Raw genomic sequence first — 23,674 nt, 5'->3', positions numbered from 1 at the left:
AGACCAATATGTACGGGTGAATTAGCGAGCGGGGATCACGAATGTACCGGAAGATTTCTCTTCCCATGGGCATTCTCGTCCGCGACACAGAACAGTTAACATATTCTTAAGCGAGCGAGTTATACGAGTGATATTAATTCAATAAAGAAATACATATTACACCAGATACGAAGACGCAGTGTGTGAATTTCCTTCCTACGCACACTAGTATTACGGCACACGATGAATAAACCGTTCTTATCAAATAATATTTAAACATACTAAACACGATGTCCAAATAAATGCCGGAAGGGATCAATAACGAAATCCGCTAGAATAACGAAACCAAACTACACAGCTGCATAATCTTAAGAAATAAACAAATGATGCCGTTACGTCCTGTCGGCTCCACGTTTTCACTTCCTATAAAGATGAAGCAATAATCGTCCGACCAGTCATAAAAGGATCGCGCGACAAAAAAATGTTTTAAACATTAAAAACGATGCCCAAAGAAATGCTCGGAAGGGATCGATAGCGAGATTCTCTAAATAAATGAATAACAAACACAGCTGCATAATCTCAAAAGATAAACAAATGACGAATCTCCAAATTTCCTAAGAGGTCGTTCAGAGCTCACCAATCAGCAACAATCAAAAATAAGGAGGAGAAGGATCTCACCAAACGACAGCTTTTTACACGTCGAAATCTCAAAAGTATTCCCGCACAAAAATGTTAACACGCCCTCAGAATTCATTATAAAAAGGGAATACTCACGCACTACAGACACATTACACACACTCGATTCCATTCATTCAGTAATTCGGCATCTACATTCATTTTTTATCACCAGTTAATTCAGCACCGTTAAGTCTCGCTCAATTGTACTTTGACTCATTTCGGTCGTTCGCTGATTCTAACAATTCACTTCGCAAATAACATATATATCAAGAGTTCTGCATAAAAACCTAAATAATTAGAGTCAGTGCGAAATGTCGACCATCTGCCGAACCACGACTAAATCAAACAGTTGAACCACGACTAAATCCGCAGCCTAAATAGTAAGTCTACTCTAAATCGCGACGTAACACTCTTTACACTTTTTACCAAATTTATATTGTTTTCTGATAAACTGTTGTACTAAGATCCAACCAGAATAAAACTTTTAAAATCGCACTCATTCTCCTTCTCTTCTGATCTCGTCCTCCGTACCAATGTAACACCCACGATCCACACACACACTGACATACACACACGCACACACACTTAAAATCTAAGGCCATTATTAGAAAGATAATATAAAAGATCATATGCATAACGTTAGGATTTAAATGAATAAATCTAAATCGAAATATTAAATAATCAAATTTATTTAACTCCCTCACTTTCTCCGCGAAAGATCATACTTGGTCCCGTCCCGTATAAAAGAGATTCGATTCTCTGACCAAAAAGGGACCACCGAGCAAGCGTTCGCATAAACAGTGTAATAACAACTTCCCGTCGTTTACTTGCTTTGCTAACCTTCAGCTCGCTCGACCGAGTCACTGGTCGGAAAGACATTTGACATCAGAACAGTTCCTGTTACGCCCTTCCTCTGACCCATCCTTTCCATGGGCCTGGACATAACACTTTTATTTTTGTTATTTTTTAATAGTGTTTGGCATATTATCTTCACTGAAGCTTAAATTACGTAATATTATCGAAATTAAAAGGAAAATACTTAATAGAAATTTTATATTATCAAAATAGTACAATATAAGCATTGGCCATCTTACCCAACTTTTAAGGAAAAGATGACCATAGTGACGGAAAGATGTCTATAGTATTTATAAAAAAATAGCGAGAATAAAAATTATAGGTCATATAATTTACATATTTTTATAATATGTCTAACAATTACAATAGCTTAACTGTAATTTATTCGACGTTATAACAGTTTTTAGTGGACACATGAAAAACTTTGCAGGTAGTCAAAAGTAAAAATGTGATATAAGATTCACAATATCGTTATTTCGAATAATGTATGCACATAAAAATTACTGTAAATATCGATTATCTTTAATAATGACTAAAAAAGCGCACTATGTAGGGATTATTGAAAAAATTACAGCCTATGGCCATCTTTTCCGTATGGCCATCATACCCTAGTTTACTTTATATATTAAAATATTAAAATATTCAAAATATCTCAAAGTATACTACTGTTACGTCAAGCGGGGTCGCGGCTTTTAAGAGTGGTCGAACCTTTCGCCTGACCGGTCGCGTATTTCAGAAGCTAAGCTTCAGGGGATTCCTCGCGACTAGGCTTATTCGGACGATGGATGTTTTCCCTTACCAAAGGCGAAGTAATAGGGATATGGCGGTGGTGTTACCGTGTATATAATGTTGCGGCAGTATCAAACGAAAAGGGAAATGGCGATTACTGACTAAGGGAAGTCGCGTGATGTGAACTCCGTGGGGATGGTTCCGCTAACGAAGACTTTAATAGGGTCCGCTAACGAATAGTAATAGATGTTTCTATTTCTCAAATCTCTGAGGAAGTCGGCGTAGGTGTTAACGCACCGGTCGCAGTCGAACGGGAAAAACTCTGCTAGATTACGAGAGCAGACCGTGCAATACACGTCGGAATAGCGCGTGCTGTCGAGCGCGAGGTGTACGTTGAAGTACGCGCAAGAATCTCTATCAATGTCGTCGGAATTTACAAAGCAAGATGTGCAATACGGGGTAAGTTCTAATTTATGAGCAAATCCCGAGATGTAGGTGCAACGGACGTTTTCTAATCGGTGACGCGCTTCGACGGCGGGAGGGGAGGGGTGGCCCTCCTGTATGGGGCGCAGTTGTCCGTAACACATGTAGGTGTGTTGTCAATAGGTTATGGTTAAATACTATTATTGTTATTGCTTGCATAAAACGTTGTTATTAGTCGTGGTCAGAATAAGGAAGGAGTACAAATAATTGAATAATGAGAAATAGGTTTCTTATATTTATTCAGTTTAGATATTAATTGTTTACAAATTAATGAATAAAATAACACGCGCGTTATACAATATTTGAAACGAGTATTAATTTGGAAACAAGTATTGTCTTCGGGAAAATCTCGACAAAAGAGAGAATGGTCAACGCGAAATGCAGGAAATAAAAAAAAAAGGGTCGGTCATAAACCGGTCTCAGCAGCGCGGAGCGAAAATACTATTTTGGAAGGGTTTAGCGGAGGGCAAGCTGGCCCAAGCGAAACGCAGGAAGCAAAAAAAAAGAGTCGGTTGTAAAAGTGTAGGCACGAGAAAACTCTAGGTTTTCCAAGCTTCGTATTTTGAGTAACGCTGCTACGAAATATTGTTATATTTCGTTCCGCGTAATATTAATCTATTACTATCGGTTGTTCCGCGGAACCCCAGTGCTCGGGGGTGGAACACCCGTAATTTAGGTATAATATTTCGTCGCGTATCTGGAGGTAGCGGGTCCTCCTCGGATTTCCCAGTACGTAATTCGCGGGCGGCAGAGGGGGGAACAGTAGCTGTGTGTCCAACTGTATCAGTTTGCGCGGCCACGGAAAATATCCCATAGACTTTATGCGGATGTCCGTCCTCAGAGGTTTGACCTGCTTTGTTCGTAGCGTCGGGTTAAAGTACGCCTCGTACTCTAAGTCAAAATATAGACGATCCGTCTCGAGGAATTCACTATCCGCTTCACTGACGGGGGCGTATTTGTATTCGTAATATAAACGTCGCGCGTAGAATTTGTGTCCGCCTCTTCTTATTTTTGGCATCTACAAAAAGATCAAATTAATTTCGCGTGTTCGCTGGGTTCGACCATTGGTTTTGAGGTAGGGAGGTGGCATGTGCAGAATATTAGCACGATGCTTCCAGGAGAAGGTATAAGTTTGGTTTTAGGGTAGGAGTACCGTATGTGCAGAGTATTAGCACAATATCGGCTGGGAAGGGGTAGTAACGAGCGTGCAATTGTTTGCACCGCTACGTCGCTGGTTTGGTTAATGGTCGAAACCAGGTCTGTTAAGGGTCGGATTGAAATTTAATATGACGCCGAACGTAGAAAATGCGGACTGGGTTCAAGTACGTTTTGGTATTAATGCACAATGAGGTTTCGTAAATACGTGTATTTTTGACTAACCTTACATTGGATGGTTACAGTGGTGACGCGTGAATATGAATCGGAGAGCTATCGGCGCGGAGAACTGACGCAGGGTGTACGGACGTAGTATAATGAAGTAACGATATAACAGGCGCTCGCATGAGGTAGAATGACGTTGCAGAGGAACTGTATGGAATAGGATCGCGTACCGAAATGGAAACGAATGTGGATATGGAAAGCGTGCTGATTTGGAACAGTGTTTGGAAATGGAATCGCGTATAGAAATAGAATCGCAAGGATGAGGAGCACTTCTAGAGAGAGAAGTGCATCGCTCAGAGTCTCGAATTGATGTGTCGATTTTTGGGACTGTTTCGAGGTCCCTCGGTTTGTGCAGGTCAGGGTTGAAAAGTGGGGGTAGGAAGGGTTATCTAAGGGTTCGGAGTAGCGGGAGAGTCTTATGGTGGTGGGAGAGCAGCTATTTTATGATTAACGTTTCGTACTGTCAACTAGAGTCGGTAACGGTTATAATGGGTAACTTGTCTTAGTGAATAACTTATCGGCTAAAATGTAGTCGGTAACTTGTCGTTTGGCTTTATATTATAAGTTTAGTGTTTCTTAAAAGTAAATGAGAAAAATTTTGGTGCCGGGACGTAACACTACTGTCTTTAATATGTCTTTATGCAATAGTACATCCAATCAATTTTGCTATAGTTATTCTGATAAATTTGTCATAATCATTAATTATTTTTATGAAGTATATATTCAAATATATACTTCATAAAAATAATTAATGATTATAACAAATAGATTCTTTAATAAAACTTGAAAAAACAAAAACAAAAGTATGGAAATAATAATACATTTTCAATCTGAAAAAGTCAGTTACTTAATAACCAATCGCAGATGATTGTTCATCGGTATGTAATTTTTTTTTAATTGATTGATGCATAGGGCACGAAATTTTCTTGCTATATCAAGTATTATCATTAAAATCTCAATTCGAAATATTTTTCTCAATATTCTTTTTGCACTAACAAACATATATATTTATTATAAATCATACCAAATACGTAAATGTTTCTATACAATCTTTTTCAGATCCTATAGTATTTGACTTGTGTATATTAGACCACAATAAAAGCAGACCGATAAAATTAGATGTTAGGTATGATTATTATGAGAAACGAAATTAAAATTGCTAAATTTTGGTTACTTAATTTGCTAAATTAAGTTTATTAATTAATAATTAATAAGCTAAAATTGGATAGGCAATAGAAAGCCGACGCGGATGTAAGGCGTGAGGTAGTATAACCACTTCTTTTAATCCATTGTTTATTCGAAAATCATACGTTACGGACTCCTTTCGAGCCTTCTTCAGTGATATACATTAAAAATTATTAAAATCAAGATAGATATAATAGAGGAAGAAACATTAGCAGAGAGATAGACAGATCGTTATATCGATACATACGTATGTGCTATATTACTAATACGTAATCATCTCCACCGGTCTCACCGCATGTCCGATGTAAGGACCTTTTAAACAGTGCAAGGTGTAAGGAGAGGTGTATTAACAAACATATATATGCACATGTGAAACTTTTAAAAGATTGGATATATGTATTATTGAAATTGAGATAACTTACTCAGGCGGAAAATTAGGAACGGTAGAGATAACTACAAACATCGTCGTATGTCAAACAACATTTGACTGGTAATTAAATCAAATAGGCAATGTCACACATATATACAGACAATAATCACAAACATGTGCAAAACATCAACACATCAAATTTAAATTTTTGGAAGACCGTCGATGATTGGTAAACACGCCTCATTTAATTTAAATATGTCACTCTGGAGATTTAACGCGTTCTTTTGGCGCTTAATATGAATCATCTCGGACAGCAGTCTTTTCTCCAAGAAAAGTTCCTCATCCAAGATTTCAACCTTCTCCCAATTAAAATCGTGATTTAGCAGTTTATGATTCGCGATGATATATGTAAGATTCTTTTTATGTTCTTTAATTCTGGTATACAGTAAACGGCCCGTTTGTCCTACATATGAAGCGTTACAATTAATTTTGTATACTATATTGCTTTTTGCTCTTTTATGTAATCTGTCTTTTTCTACAGTTATAAATCCGCGTAAATTATTTACGGGCGAGTTTTGATGAGAGTTCAATCACACGAGAATTACATACGCAAAACAACGGAATAAAAGCCACCTCCTTTGTGCGACACAGACGAGTCAGTGGCGAAGAGGTGGTGCCCTCGAGCGGGCCGAAGAGACGGAGAGCCCTGAGAAGGACACGGCATGCGCGTGCAGCAGCGCAGAACCCCGCTGAATTCGAGAAGTGGAGGCGCAGATTTTAAACAGAAGACATCCCTAAAGAAATGGCGAATCCAATGGATGCAACCAATAATTTAAAGTTAATAGGCATTGTAGACTATAAAGCTCCACCAATGTCGACACGTTTCGAGGATCAGAAATGTTCCACATTATAGGTCATTACGCAGCAATAGTGCAGCGCATAGAGGATAACATTTGGATAGAGCATAATGATCTTATATCCACAGAAAAAAACTTTTAAAAACAACAAATGTAAACTCTCATTTATTAATGTATATAAAAAAATAGTTAAATAATAATTTTATTTTACAAAACATATTTATAAATCTTTTTAATAATTTATCAGAAAATTGAATTACTTGATTCTATCCATTTTACCCGCCCCACCTATGAATCATCAAATTAAAATTAAAAACAAATAATTTATGTTTCATTTTATAAACTTTATAAACTCACTTTATAAATATAGTTCTATGTTGTCAGCAAATTAAACTTAAATTAATTAAAATTTATTTTATAATAAAAAATCGAATAATAAAATCGAAAATATGCGTCAAAATATCTCATTAATTAATAGTATTAAGATGTGCTAATGTAGAGTAGTTAGGGGTGGTTTTCGAAGGTGAGAAGTGGAGCAAAATTGGATTTGTTACAAATGGCGAGCAACAAAATCCAAGAAGCGTTATCAATCGTGATATACTATAAGATAACTTTGGGGATGGTTTTCGAAGTTTAAAAATAAAGCAATAAATTCCGGAATAGAGCAACTAGAATTAGAAACAAATTAACTCTAAAGAAATGTAGTGTTTTTTTTTAATTGAAATTTTTTTTGTGGCTGTGCTAACTTTAATCTTAAGTTAGCATAGCCATTATTTTCTCCGAATCGGCTGGAGCAAAATAATCGAGAATTGAACAACAAATTAGCAACAAAAAAGCATTAAATTTATATATAAGTTTTATTCGATTGTGCTAAAGTGGCTGTGTCAGCTTAATAGATTTTTATCATTATCATAAGATCTGTCCATCTGTCTGTTAAACATGATTATAGTGAAAAAATTTGGAACAATTATGTATGTTTCAACTCAACATAACATAGTGCCTCTTCTATATAAAAAACGTTTCTGTTATTAACTAGTGAAATTGTGGGTTGATTTTTAATAATTTTAATACAGGCTTCCAACCGACTAATTTGTTTTACAATGTGACGAGTCAACCCATGTATCACTTCTTGGTCTACTAACCAAAGGAGGAATATATCAACTCAATAATTTCGTATCGTATTGACAATATCTTCATGTTCAATTTTAAGCGTATGACAAAATAATGATGTTTAACTTTTCTTAAACTCGCGTATAACGATGTACTGGCATCGTTTAATGGTAAGTGATTATACAGTTATATAGCAAATAAACCGGTATTTCTCATATGTTTTTTGTATTTTTGCGCTGAGAAAGATCATAAAATTGACCGAAACATTCGTTAGGAGAAGAGATTAAATTGTGACTTATCGTTAAAATAAATTATTGTACACTAACTACAGCGTTTTGCTCTACTCGCCAATTTTCCAATTGAATTTTATATATATATGCATTTTTTAATTATGGAACACAATTTTAACAATATTATTTCAATAATAACAGAAACTTATATATAAAATATTCAAAATGTGGATAATTGTGTTAAATTAAAAATTATAACATAACTTTTTTAAAACTTATGTTAATTATATATATATACATATATATATATATATATATATATATATATATATATATATATTATATATCATTAAGGAGGCTGCAAAGCGGCTGCAACGTGATGACACTTCAGTAACAATTCAACCAAACAAACATTGGATCACGTAAAAGACTCTCAAGGAACGGGACAATAAAGGAACGGAAAGAAATAAAGAGCAGGAGATTATTGACAGAAGGGGACAGTGACGAATAAAGGAAGTTGAGCAAAAAAATACAAAGTCAATGTAGACAAGACCAAAACAACTATATCAAGGAAGTATACAGGGAAATAGAGGAACATCATACCAAGGACACCAGAGACCTATACAAGAAAGTAAGAGAGTTAACACGGAAATTTAAACCAAAGATAATGACCATTGAAGACAAGAATGGGAAAGTCATATGGGAAGATCAGGAGGTTCTCAAACGGTGGAGACAATATTGCGAAGAACTACAGCGAGGAGACGGACATAACAAGTGAGCAATTAAAAGAGGACCTGCAACATGAAAAAGAACCCAACATTCTCTTGTCTGAAGTTATTGAAGCTGTAAGACATCTGAAGCTAAATAAGTCTTTGGGAGTAGACGGAACACAGCCGAGCTCATAAAAGAACTAGGAGACAACGGAACTGAAATATTGAAGGACATATGCAATAAAATCTAACAAAGTGGATACTGACCCAAAGATTGGGCCAAATCTGTTTTCAGCCCATTCCATAAAAAAAGGTTCTACGAGGAAATGCCAGAATTATCGAACGATATCCCTGATATCGCACGCAAGCAAGATCCTGCTGAAAATACTGGACCAAAGGCTGCAAGGATATTTAGATTGCCAAATTCCACCTAAACAGGCAGGCTTTGTCAAGGGAAAAGAACCAGAGATCAAATATTTAATATCCGACAACTTATTGAGAAAACCAGAGAACTCAATACGCCCATGCTTCTGTGCTTTATAGATTACAAGAAAGCTTTTGACTCTGTAAGATGGAGCAGTTTATGGATGGTGTTAAGGGAAATATGGGGGTCCCACATCATCTAGTGGCTCTCATCGGGAATCTGTATCAAGGAAATGAGGCTGTCGTCTCCTTTGACAAAAAATGCTCAGAAACATTCAAAATACAGAAAGGAGTACGTCAAGGATGCATCTTATCCCCAAGACTGTTTAACGTCTATGGAGAATACATAATGAGAAGAGCCCTAGAGAACTTTGAAAGTGGCGTGTCGATCAATGGAAGGAAGATAAACAAGAGAATGCGAACCAGAGATCAGGAAGCGGATAACACTGGCAAGAACAGCGATGTCGAACCTGCTCAAAATATGGTCAGACAAACAAATGTCAAGGAACACTAAGAAGGCCCTAGTGAACACGCTGGTCTTCTCCATATTCGCATATGGCTCCGAATCCTGAACCATGAAAAAGGCAGGCGCCGAATAGATGCTTTTGAAATGTGGTGCTGGAGGATGCTCCGTATACCCTGGACTGATCACAGGACCAACGATATTAAATGAGTTGAGAATTAAAGTTCGATTATCAACTATCTGCCGTCGGCGCATTTTACAGTTCTTTGAACATATTACCCGACGAGAAAATGATAACCTAGAGAGACTGATCATCCAAGGAAAAGTCATAGACAAAAGACCACGGGTAGATCCCCTAATAGATCAAATTAAAGAGATTATGGGAGAGTCGCTGAAGACAAATGTAAGAGCAGCAGAGGATAGACAGCACTGAAGGCAATCAATCAATCAGCATACATAGTCATGATGTCACGACTCTTCAGATATGAAGATACGACTGAGAAGAAGATATATGTGTATATATATACAGAGTGTCCCGAAATGACCGGTAAGAATTAGATAAATTAGATAAATTAGATAAATTCATAGAAGCACTTTTATCACTTGTTATTTTGCCGTGCCTGAGCGCGCAAAATTCTAGTCCTGTCATTCGTGATCTTTAAATCTTTCTAATTTGAAAACTATTATAGCCTCGACATTTTTGTATTAAACTTTTTGTTTTAAAATGTTCTAAAAAACCTGCCATTAGAATATTTACCGGCATTTTCGGGACACCCTGTATATATATACATATATAAGGGGCACTCCATACGAAATCGATCACTTTTTTCCGTGAATATTTTTTATTTGCTTCATTTTTTTTTATGTTTTTGCACTTATTGAAAGTAGTTTCCAAGATTCTTTTAAGATTTTTATCTCCATCCATACTCGAGTTATAAATTAAGAAAAGAAATTAATAAAAAAAAATTCAAATAGTTATTACTTTAAGAAGAATAAAGATATTGGCATTTATCAGGTGGTCATTTTATTTTGTTTTTGAATGTAGTTTTCGAAAAAAATATTGAAAAAATTTTTAAAAATAATTTGACATTGTTTTAGTCAATTTTAATCAAAATTATTTTTTTTTTCCTTAATGAGACTTCTTCGATTTTTTTCTAAAAAATTAATGACATTTTAGACTTAAATACAAAATTTTTGAGCCATGAGCGAAGAGAGGATTCAAATAACTTTGATTTTTTAAGACCATTTTTTGCAACTTTTTTTTTTTCGAAAATCACATTTTTTAGTTTTTGACATTACTCTGATAACAAAAAGAGTTTACAGACATAATAAATACTCATTCTAAAAAAAATTTTAATATTTTTTAAAACTATTTTTTTGCTGTTTTTCTAAAAAATAATGTTTATTAATTTCTTAGACGACTCCTATCGAAAAAGAAGCTTTGCAAATAAAAGATTAATTAAATAACATTAATTATATAAAACATATTTTATTAGAAATTATAACACAATAACATTTATTTTTTAATAATTTAAATAATTTATTAAAATAATTAATTAATTTTTTTTTCCTTTTTCTTTGTTTTTCTGTGTGTTTAAATATTTCATAAGATTTTACATTAGTAGATTGAGAAAATCTTTTAACATTAATAATTCCATAAATAATAAATAATAAATAATAAATTATTTAAATTATTAAAAAATAAATGTTATTTTGTTATAATTTCTAATAAAATATCTTTTATTTAATTAATTTTATTTAATTAATCTTTTATTTGCAAAGTTTCTTTTTCGATAGGAGTCGTCTAAGAAATTAATAAACATTATTTTTTAGAAAAACAGCAAAAAAATAGTTTTAAAAAATATTAAAATTTTTTTCTTTATTATTAATATTTTAGAATGAGTATTTATTATATATTTAATACGTAATCACACAGTACACATATACATATATTGTATATATAAATTTAAGATAAATTTTAAAAAATTTGTAAGTTAACACATAATTATTTTATTGATTTCTCGCAATATTCTGCGAGATATATATATATATATATATATATATATATATATATATATACATATATTTATATAAATATTTTAAGTGTTCGTAGTTTATGTTAAATTAGATCAAATTTAAGTATAAAATTTCTTGTAAACTATTTCATTTTTAGCCATCATACTCTTAAATATTTTTACACAGAATTTTGTCAGGAATCAATTTATGTACAAAAATTATAGTAAATATGCATAAGTACTACTCCAAAAAAAACTCAAATTTTTTTATTGTAATCAAAAAAACTAATGCGAAGATAGTATGTACAAGTGTTTTTACGAAGGCGCAAGTCTTTCTGAAGAAGTTATGACGATGGAAAATACTAGATACGATGTATTAATTGGAAACATAAAACTATGCATACTCAGGCCTTTACCTTTGTTTACAAACATATAGTTTCATAACACACACATACGGGGGTGCAGGGAGGGCCTTCGGTCCCTCTCCCGCACTTACCCCGTCCACCTCGTTTCACGTTAAAAGTTGCAAACCCATATAAACTTTGCTTTGTCTTGCAACGTACATGCGAAGCGTGGACGGGATGGGTGCGGGAGGGGGGGGTCGAAAGCCCCTTTTGCACCCTCGTGCGTGTGGGTGTGTGTGTATTATGAAACTAACTAATATACATGTTTTCTTTTCGTTTCTATCAACTTTTTTTGAAGATCTTATAAATAATGATGAATAAATTTATTTATGTAATTTTTTCATTTAAAATTTATAAAAAGACTTGAGCCTTCGTAAAAACACTTGTACGTACTATCTTCACACTAGTTTTCTTGATTACAATAAAAAAAATTTGAGTTTTCTTGGGAGTAGTACTTATGCATATTTACCAAAATTATGATAGTTTTATTTAAAAAAATGAAAATAACTTTCATAACTCAAAAAAGGTCACGAGTAAAAATAAAATTTTGTACATGCATTATGTAGCAAACTCAAAGCCATGCAAAGTCTTTTTGTAATTTCAATTAGTTGCAAGATATTTATGAGCAGACACTCTGTATATACATACACACACACACACACATACAGGGTGTCCCATTTTAAGTGTCCACCCCAAATATCTCTTTTAGTTTTGATTTTAGAGAAAAATGATTCAGACATGTGTTGTATGGTTTCGAGAGGGCCATAAGATGATATCATTGGTTTGACTTTGAAGAATCATTTGAAGGTCACCTCAATTTTTTTTAATGGAACACCCTATATATTATTGCATATTCTTGTAGCTTATCTCGAGAGCTTTCCAAAACACTATAATCAAATGTTTTTTCATTAAACATTTTTCAAGTTATAAGGCTTCAAAGTTGCAGTATTTTGACTTAAAATACAAGATATCTTGTAAAATATTCATTTTTCGATTATCTTACCTTAATACTTTTATGCACAGAATTGTAAGATAGCTTTTAATTAAAGCCAATCTGTTTATAAACTTGTCAAGATGTTTCTACGGGAGAAAGATATTATTGATAATGTTCCGTGAAATATATTTTGAACTTGTATAAAAATAACACTCACTATTATTTAGAATGTTAAACACAAGTATTTATTTATATATAAAAGAAAGTAAAAGTTAACACAACTTTCTTAAAATAATTATAGGACTTTAATCGATTAAAAAAACGGAAAGGATCTTAGACACAACCGATCACTCGCGCAGATATCGATAAAAGACGAATCTGCAGCGTGAAATGACGTGACGAACCCTCTTGTTATTTTGTTGTTAAACAACGTACTTAGAATATATAAATACTATTTAATTTTACCGTGTATACAGACGCATATTAGAGTAGCCAATAGGAGAATAGTAAGTAAATGCGAACATAGATATACAACATCATAGATGATATCTTATAGAATAATGAGACAAATCAATTGGCGTAATTAAAATACATAATTATGTTAAAGTAAAAATGTGTAACTGCTAAATGTAAATTCAGATTTTTTCTTAAAGATAACTATGTGTTTTCTTTACACTAATTGATTCGTCTCATTCATCTGTGCATAAAAGTATTAGGGTAAGATAATCGAAAAATGAATATTTGACGAGATATCTTGTATTTTATGTCAAAATATTGCAACTTTGAAGCCTTATAACTCGAAAAGTATTTAATGAAAAAATATTTTATTATAGTGTTTTGGAAAGCTTTTGAGGTAAGCTACAAGAATATGTAATGAAAAATAGTAGGTTTCATTTAAGAAATTAAAGATGACCTTTACGTGACCTTCAAATGACTCTTCAAGGTCAAACCAATGGTACCATCTTATGGCCCCCTTGAAACCATATAACACATGTCTGAACTATTTTTCTCGAAATCAAAAATAAGAGAGATATTTGGGGTGGACACTTAAAATGGGACACCCTGTGTGTGTGTATATATATATATACACACACACACAGGGTGTCCCATTATATATATATATATATATATATATATATATATATATATATATATAATATATATATATATTTATATATATATATATTTGTATATAATATATATATATATATATATTTGTGTGTGTGTGTGTGTGTACAAAGCCATATAAATACATATATTAAAAAATTTCAAATCACAGCACAATTAATGGAAAACTTATTTATTTATTTAGATAGATGAAAGTTAACATACCCCATAGACGGTAATACATTAATATTAAAGCCATCTATTCGAGAAATTTTATTTAATTTGATTATACCATTTTGCCACATTGTTAAGTCAAACTTTATAATGTAATTTCTAAATTTATAGTATTCTAGCCAATACAGATTTCTTGCTATCCAGTCAATGCAGAGACTAAATGCATCCCTTTTGAGACTAATTATTTTTGTAATATTATTTTTATTCATGTCTAATGTCATTAAAGCCCGGTCATAACTGTTCATAAAATAAATTTTATGCTCCGTTATTGAGTAAGCACTTTCCATTCCATTCTTAATAAGAATAACGATGGTATTTAAATCCAGATCCCATATTTCGATACCATTAATCGAATTTATCAATAATTTAGGTATTGGATTTTCGTTCGTAGTTGACACATTTATTAAATCTGTGTAAGGACTAGCACCAACTTTAGTACGCGCTCGTACTTGAAAGTAGTATGTCGTATTAGATTTTAAATTGTGCAGCGTGAACTCCATTATTGTGGCTGAGATACTTTTGTCATTACAGATTTGAATTTGTTTTAAATTCTCGATGAACCAACACTGCACTGTGTATCCTTGTATCACTTCGTCGGTAAATTCAGGTTGGTTCCATCTGTAAAAAAATTATTTTATATTATATTGTAGCTTTTTTATATTTTATGTGTATTAAAATAACAGAATTAACATTTTTATATGTATATAATGTGAAATTTAAAAAGATGAAGAATACAAGCTAAGAATTTTAGATTCTTTACCTGAATGTCACAGAAATGTCGTCTCTTTTATTTGTGAATCCGTTAGAGAATTCTACAAATGCTCTAGGAAATGTTGGTTCACTCAAAATGTTTTCTAGAAATTTTAAGATTGTATATATTGAATATTAAATATGTATAAGAGAGAATATTAAGTAAATTATCTCAGTAGCTAAAAAAAAGTAAAAAGATTTGAAGAAAAAAAAAAGAAAAATAAACGTAAATAACAATATATAAAAATTAACACAAGATTATCGATTTTTAAATTAATAAAATAATATAAAAATGGCTTTAAAAGATTTAGAAAAGTAATTGTTAATCCCAAGCAAAACGAAATAAAAAGTTTTTTTATAGTTTTAATAATGCTATAAACATTTTTTTAAGGTTTCTTGATTAAGAAATTAGAAATATAATATTTGTAATTTCATTGAAACAAAAAATACATGCAAATATAAGATTAGTAAATCCATAAACGATATTTCTTATTTTTCTGCAAAGCGTTACAGCTTTAATTCTCCTTTTTATCGTGTTTTGATATGAAAGTATACGGAGAAATGATGTTCATATACATAAAAGAAGTGAGCAGTGAGTATGATCTCGCGCCTCTGAGAAATGTGAATAAAAAAAAGTTAAAGACAAGATTTAACTTATATTTTTGTCTACTAATTTAAAAATAAAGGGATTTGACGAGATTTTTAAGTGTTAAGAAGATGAATCGCTTTTTGTCGAGTTGTGATACATTGCGATAAAATATCAGTTTCGTGTGACAACGACTATTCATCACAAACATTGGTAAGAACACCCATACAGCACCGAAACTTTCAGTTATATTGCAGCAACGTTGCAACATTGCAGTTTCAATGTAATATTGCATGGAGATTACAAAGACATACAATTGCAATATTTCATTGAAATGATCCAGCAATGTTGCAGAAACATTCTGCGTAAACGACGGCGCTAAATTTTATAATGTGCGTCGTCTGTTCAGTGTTCAGTGTTCAGTAGCGCACGCATATGTCAACGCGGTAAAGCCCAGACAGCACATAATACTAAAAGATGACGAGAGGATGTCTTTTTTTTAAAGTCATCTTTCTAACCAGGCTAAAAGATGTCTAAAAGAATATCTTTCTACCCACAAAAAAGTCATCTTTTGAAAGATGTTTAAAAGATGTCTTCTAAAAGTCATAATTAATTTTAGTCGACGAAAAGATGTCTTTTTGATCATTTTTTTAGTCATCTTTTCGACAAGACAAAAAAGATCTATTTTATAATATACGTGTTCCTTTGTTTGCGGCTACGTGTCGTGCTCTTAACTATAACTCGTATTCAAGTTTTCATAACATATAATATATAAAGACTACAAAGAATACAGGTATTACTAAATATGAAATATAAAGTATATTTTTTTTTATCAATTTATTTTCTGGTATAATCCAATAAGAGATACAAAATATGAAATATAATCTATAAGAATAACTTATAATTAAGACGTAAAAAACATTAGAAATGACTAAAAAGATGTCTAAAAGAAGCTATAAAGACGACTGAAAGATATCTACAATAGTCATCTTTTAGTCAACATATGGATAGGCTTATAAGAGACTGAATTCGGGTCATAAGACAGCTTTAAGTCAACTTTCCGTAGACTAAACGCTTCGACTAAAAGATGTCTTTGACAAAATTATGCTCAGTTTTAGTAATATTTTTAGTCGACTTTGTGCTGTCTGGGATGTTTCTGAGGTCACACATTTCAATGTTGCTATAATATTTTATTGCAATGTTTCTAAAAGCATACATTTCAATGTTGCTGCAATGTTTCATTGCAATATCTCCCAGGGCGGACATTTCAATGTTGCCGCAATCTTGCAACAACATTGCAGCGATATTTCGCAACTTCTATGCAATATTGCAATGTTTCAGTGTAATATCTATGCAATGTTTCTGCAACATTTCCGTGCTGTATGAGCAATATAGTTTGATGATAATAATTGCTTGCGACCATTTTAATTAATTAATTTTTTATTAATTATTACGATAATTGATCCTTGATTTAACTCGCTTTATCTGCACATAAAAGATAATGAAATTATTATCGGACATCTTATATATAACAGCATTTGAATATTCATTGTTTGGTGACGTGCAATCATTGGTGCTATACGTAGCTAACATTAAAGCATTAACTAACTTCTCCTCTCTCTAAATTATTTAAAAATTCTTTTTTCTCCTATTTTGAATATAATGATCTCCCTTTTTAACAAGTCGTTAAGTGGTTTGGCAATGAAATTAAAAAATTTTGTATAATTTTTCTTAAATTAGAGCAAATTCAAACATATAAATATTCTATACATTACAAAGTATTAGAAAACTTACTACCGCTTGCACACCACTTTTAAATGGACTTATACTTGCTTTAGTTACTAAATGTCCTAAATATTTAATGCTAGTAAACAACAATTTGCATTTATCAATGTTACGTCCAGGCCCGTGGAAAGGATGGGTCAGAGGAAGGACGTAACAGGAACTGTTCCGATATCAAATGTCTTATCAACGAGTGACTCGGCCGAGCGAGCTGAAGGTTAGCAAAACAGATAAACGACGGGATGTCATTATTACACTTTTTATGCGAACACTCGCTCGGTGGCCTTTTTTTGGTCAGAGAATCTAATCTCTTTTACACGGGACGGGACCAAGTGTGATCTGTCGCGGAGAGAGAGAGGGAATTAAATAAATTTGCTGATCATTTAATAATTCAATTATATTTATTTATTTTGGTGGAGGGTGGTAGAAGAAGATGAAGAGAAAAAGTGGGTGGAAGAGAAGGAAAAGGAGGAAAGAAAGAAGAAGAATAAGTGGGAGTATCTGGAAGAGGATGGAAAGAAGAGCGGAGAGTAAGAAAGGAGAAGAAATGTAAGGAGATGGAAAGAAGAGAGAGAGCGAGAAGGGAGGAAGAGGAAAGAAGGAAGAAAAGGGAGAGGAACGTAATATGGAGAGGAATAGAAGGAGAGGATCAGGAAGAGAGGAAGTGTATTGTGAAAGGTATTGTGGAGAGGGAAGTAGGCAAGAAGTTAAGGATGGAATGGATAGAGGAAAGAAGAAGAGAAGACGGAACGTGGATGATGCTGACAGAAATGAAGAAGAGAGGACAGGGATGAGGTGCTAGGGAAGGAAGGAGAAATTAGAGGAAACTGGGGAGTGGGAGTAAACGAGGACCTGACGTTGGAGAAGAGGAGGACGAGATGGAGGATCGGGGAGGCAGCAAAAAGAGAGAGAGCGAGAGACAGGAGAGTGGTGGCGACTTGCAGGGAACTAAGCGTGGATGGGAGGAGATGAAGATGGGTAGAAGAAGAGAGGAGATGGGAGACAGAGGAGGGAGAAGAGAAAAAGGAAAGAGACAAGAGGAAATAAGAAGAGGATGTCTGAGAGAAAGAAAGAAAGGATTGAGGGGTAGAGGGAAGGAGAGACGAGAAATGGATCAGAGAGAGGAGAGGGTGCTATTAGTTTGGAAGGAAAAAAGGAGGAAAAGGAGAGGGATACCATAGTCGAGAAGGAACGCAGAAGGGGAAGAGAGAGAAAGGAAGAGAGAAGAGGAAGATAACTGAGAGAAAGGGAGGAAGGACACAGGGTCAATTGTTAAAGAGCGGAGAGGATAGAGAAAATCTAGAGGAAGAAGAGAGAAGAAAGAGAAGGGAAGTAGGAAGAAAGGGGGGTGAGAAGGGTGAAGAAGGGGTGGAGAGAGCAGGAGTGTCAGAGGAAAGAAAAGAGAAAAGAGGAAAAGGGAAGAGGGCTCGGAAGAGAAAGGAGAGGAAGAGACAGGGGGAAAGTAAAAGGGAGGAAAGGAGGAATAGGGTTGAGAGAGTAAGGTGCGAGGGAGGGAGAGGGAAACAGTTTGTAAGGCTGTACAATGGCCAGGTTCGAGGAAGAAAAAGGGAGGGTTAGAGTGGAGGATAAGAGAAGGATTTGACAAAGATTCAGGGAGAATCTCGGGAGTATAATTATGTAAAGTGTAAATATGAAATGCTATATGTATGGGTAAGAGAAGGGAGATTGTAAAGGGTATAGTGTCCCTTGAAAACACCCCGGAAACTTGTAGGACCCGGAATAAACGTATCTATCTATCTACATTTATTTATTTAAATCCTAACGTTATACATATGTTTTCTTCATATAATTTTTCTTATAGCGGCCTTAGATTTAAGTGTGTGTGTGTATGTGTGTGTGTGTGTATGTGTGTGTTAATCGCGGATGTTACATTAATGCAGAGGTCATTACCCAGAATAATGAGGGAAAGAGTGAGAGTCTAAAATTTTATGTTCTGGGTAAAAAGTTACATTTTTTTTCTTGTTGTTGTTATAAAAGGACTGTGTGCATGTGTTACGGGTAGAACTGATTTTATCTAATTAAGCTCGACTTACTATTTTGGTGAAGTCTTATGTTCGGTGGTTTCATGGTGTTGTGCTGCAGCTGAGCGTCGAGAGTTGTGGTCATGGATCACGCACTGAATTTGCGTTATCAAATAAGAGGAGAGCCCGAACGAAAGTCAAGTTTCCGAAGGAAGTTACTTATACGACACTACTGACTGACACTATCAATTCCGAATTTCTGAGACTCTAAAAGTTCTAAGAGCTTGAGGAGTGTTAAGAATAATGTTTATAAGCGTTCTCGCAACTCTCCCTTTTTATATAATTTTCCTGAGGCGTGTTGGGCGGGACTACATATTGGTCCGAAGGTATCTTTTCTCCGCCTTGTTTTAATTGTTGCTGAGCTCATGAAAATTAGGAAATTTCAGAATTTACTTAGCTGTGTTTATTATTCAGTTACAGAAGAGATTGATAATTTGTCTTTGGTCCCTTCTGTACTCGTTTGGAAATTACGTCTAAATATTTAAGGTATGTAGCAAGAACGGTTCGTTTGTGGAGTGACTTTTCCTTATTACTAATTGAGCGATTATTATTTAATCCTATGTAGTGACGAACCGTAACGTATTTCATCATCGAGCCCTTCTGTATTCGTTGAGAAATCGTGTTGAAATGTTTAAAGTGTTGTGTGGCAAGAACGGTCCGTTTGTCGAATAACTTCTCGTTTATCGCTTATCAATTACTCCGCGTGAGAGGAAGAAACGTGGAGGCGATAGGACGTAACATCAACTTACAAGGGAATGGTCGGAAGTGTCCCTCACCGATTTTAATGAACTTTATATGGATAGGATATGTTTTAGAGCATAAAAAATATTAGACCCATATTTTTTTTAGCGGCGTATCTTAACGTTTAGGGGTTAAAATAACCCTTCGAAAAATAATGAATTTTTCATTTTTAGCGAATATCTTTGAAAATATAAGATATATAAAAAAATGTTTTGTACAAAAGTTTTATGATATTTTGTACTCTTTACAATAGTGTCATTATATTTTTTTAAAATGTCAAATTTTTTAATAATTTACCACCTCCACCTCTTATTTTGCAAAATTTTCTCTTGTAAAAAATCTAATAAGGCAAAATAAATTAAAGTATTAAAACGAAATAATAATTTTGTGTTTTGTGTATGTTGTGATGATAGGGAGACTACAATACAGAATATTGAAATAGGTATTCTAAAATTTGAAGTAACCAGAAAATAATTTTATAAACAGAAAATAATTTTATGGTTAGTGTAGATGCTTATAAAAAAATTCATTGAATCATTAATTATAACATTTCATTGCTGTAAAAAAATAATTTTTTTTATAAATACGGAATCGGAAAATAATATAAAAAGTGATAGAAAATGAATAACGATAGCAGAATTAAATACGTCATATTTATTTTTTATTATTAATAAGATTAAAATAAAAAGCAATACAGGCAATAGAGAGTAAATTATGTATCGTATAAACGGAATTAGGTAACAATTGAGAATAATTAAAACTGTAAATATAATAGAATGTTTAATGTAGTTACAAATTTAATATATTAACATTGAACGAAATCTACGCATGTGTCGTGAATTGGTATGATTTCAAAAACATCAAATCGCAAATATATATAAAATCGAACATTTCGAGCTCATTTTGAGTCTTCTTCAGCGTACATTAATAAATAGAATGTCGATCGCAGTATAAATTCATTAAGACTAATTGAAACTTAAATAAATGGAACAGTAACAGCATTTGACAGTCTTCAAAGAATATTTTTCAAGATGTTAAGCCAAGATGATAATTTTATAAATGTAGTTAATATTTTGAGAATAGTGACTCGATTACAGTGCCAGTTGAATCCTGGAAGTATTATAGGTGAAACCTCTTTATAAATTTTGTGTATTCTTTATAAATTTAAGATAGTCGCTAAAGAGCCGAATTTTGCATAATTTGACTCTCTAAAATTATAATAAATCAGCTTAAACTATTAGTATTATCTGAGTTTCTTATATTTCCTCAACGTTTGTAAAAATCGAACAATAACATTGAAATTAATTTATAGTAATATTATTTACAAATTCACTTAGTTTATCACTTTGTTCCTATACTAACAAAGTACATTTTTGAGTTCTGTGAAACAAGATGTTTTGAAGAATATATATATTCTAAAAATATATTATATATATATATCCAATGTTTAAGAAATATTGATTGGGAAGAAATTAAAGAATTTGATTAATAACGGATATTAATTAATAGTGATGTTAATAGTTAAAATATATATCAATGATTTTATAATAGCTATCATGACATTCGATTAACATATGTATTAATATGTGTATATTACAATGTATTTTTAGAGTATTAGTAGAGATACGTACATCTTATACTAAGAGTTGATAAATGCAAATTTTTGTTTACTTTAGCATTGAATAGTTAGGATATTTAGTAAGCAAGTATAAATCCATCTAAAAGTGGTGTGCAAGCGGTTGTAAATTTTCTAATACTTTGTAATGTATAGAATATATTTATATGTTTAGACTTTGCTCCTATTTCAGATAAATTATACAAAATTTTTCAATTTCATTGCCAAACCGCTCAACGATTTGTTAAAAAGGAAGAGTCTTATATTCAAAATAGGAAAAAAAAAGAATTTTTAAGTAATTTAAAGAGAGGAGAAGTTAGTTAGTGCTTCGGTGTTAGCCGACTTACGTATAGCACCAATGATTGCACTAATATACTTTTAGTTGCATCATCAAAAAACCTTAATTTGGTAATATTAATGCAAAAGAAGGCTAAACTTAAATTTTACTTTATTTTCTATTTTTCTAGGCATACATTAAGTTGTAGCGCTGGAAGTTAATATAATAATTTGAAAAGAAATCAGTAACCATTATCCATGCACTCAAGCGTATTCATAATTATCTCATTATTATAAATTTAAAATTATTACTTATTGTAATGCGTTGAAACTTTTACTTTAAAGCTTTAGGTAAAGAAGATTTAAATCTCAGAACAGCTTGAAGATGCTTATAGGCACTTGAGTTACAGAACATTGTCGAGTACGATAATAGAATATAAAGCATGTAAATGTTTTGATTAGTGGAATTATCAATGTATTAATAATTGAAGACAATTTATTTGATTTTAATTTATAATATTATCATGTAAAAATAAGAATGCTAATTTAATTAAAAGATTAAGTAAAATATTAAAAAATCTAAGGATAGTATTTTGAGAACAGATCAATATATAATTAAGAAGCCAGTTAAATATCTGTTAAGAAATATCAGTATATAAAAAAAACGGCGATTTGTTATTTTAAGTAACTTAAAGTTATACATTTTTCTAATAGTTTATTCTTTTACTTGTAAAATTATACGTAACTAAATCTAATGCTAATAATAAAAAAATTATTGTTTATTTGCTATAATATTTCGCCTATAATACCGTAAGCCTACCATAATTACTTCCATAGTACTTTTATCTCTAAAGAATTTGACAATTTCAAAGTAGAAAATGAAATAAAATGTAAAGAGATAACATCTGGCTGTCCAAAAGCCAAATGGTCAAACTGAACAAATAAATCGCGTTCTAATACCTACGCTAAACAAGATAATTGACAGTTTATCTGGTCAGCCAGTTGATATAAGAAGATGTTAGAATAAATATTACAATAAACAATATTGTATTAACTACTGCAGAGATATCTAGGAAATTGATATTTGAAATACCATACATGGTATAATTACCAATCGATATTAAAAGAATTTATTGATAATAATAGGTGATTTTTAGCTTGACTCTAATATAGCAACCAAAGTATACCGAACTGTACAAGAACGTTTTCGCGTGTCTGGTAATATGTGATAGAGGCGTGGCTAACTGTTTTGGTATCTAGGTAGTTGATACCATGTTATACCAAGCAATAAAGCAAGATACCTTTTGTAAATTTTATATAAGTGCAAATACGCGCCAAATATGAACACATAAATAATTAATTTTATATATTTATTGTGTTAGATTTATCTTATTTTGTTAGACTTGGTATTTTAATCAGTTATCCTACAAGCACAAATTTAAACTATTAATTTTAGATGCTTAGATTTACAAATTTCTATACTTATAGGTTAAGTTATTACTTTTACTACCCAGATAGCCAGTATGAGCACAAATTGTTTTCATATCGCTAAAAAAGATGTTAGTATCTTGCTACGAATCTACATATGTCGTCCATTGTGTTATTGTTTGCCAGCATTTGATGTCGGAAATAAAACATTTGCATGTTCCCAACATAATGTTAGCATTAAATGCTTTACCATATTATATCACTCTTGTTTAAAAATCTCAAACGTATTGCTAGCATCAGATGCTTGA

The 23,674-nt window shown here is 32.5% G+C and overlaps 1 protein-coding gene across 1 annotated transcript in view; it reads right to left on the bottom strand.

The window, feature by feature from the left end:
• Positions 1-23,674, bottom strand: part of LOC140674633 (proto-oncogene tyrosine-protein kinase ROS-like) — an 89,075-nt gene that overhangs the window by 48,990 nt on the left and 16,411 nt on the right. The window contains 2 exon segments of the mRNA XM_072908313.1: positions 14,138-14,764; positions 14,907-15,000. Coding sequence (XP_072764414.1) covers positions 14,138-14,764; positions 14,907-15,000 — 721 coding nt within the window.

Source organism: Anoplolepis gracilipes, chromosome 16 (assembly GCF_047496725.1).
Source record: "Anoplolepis gracilipes chromosome 16, ASM4749672v1, whole genome shotgun sequence".
NCBI lineage: Eukaryota > Metazoa > Arthropoda > Insecta > Hymenoptera > Formicidae > Anoplolepis > Anoplolepis gracilipes.
Note: the sequence above shows the minus strand (reverse complement) of the source record. Positions and strands in the feature narration are given on the sequence as shown.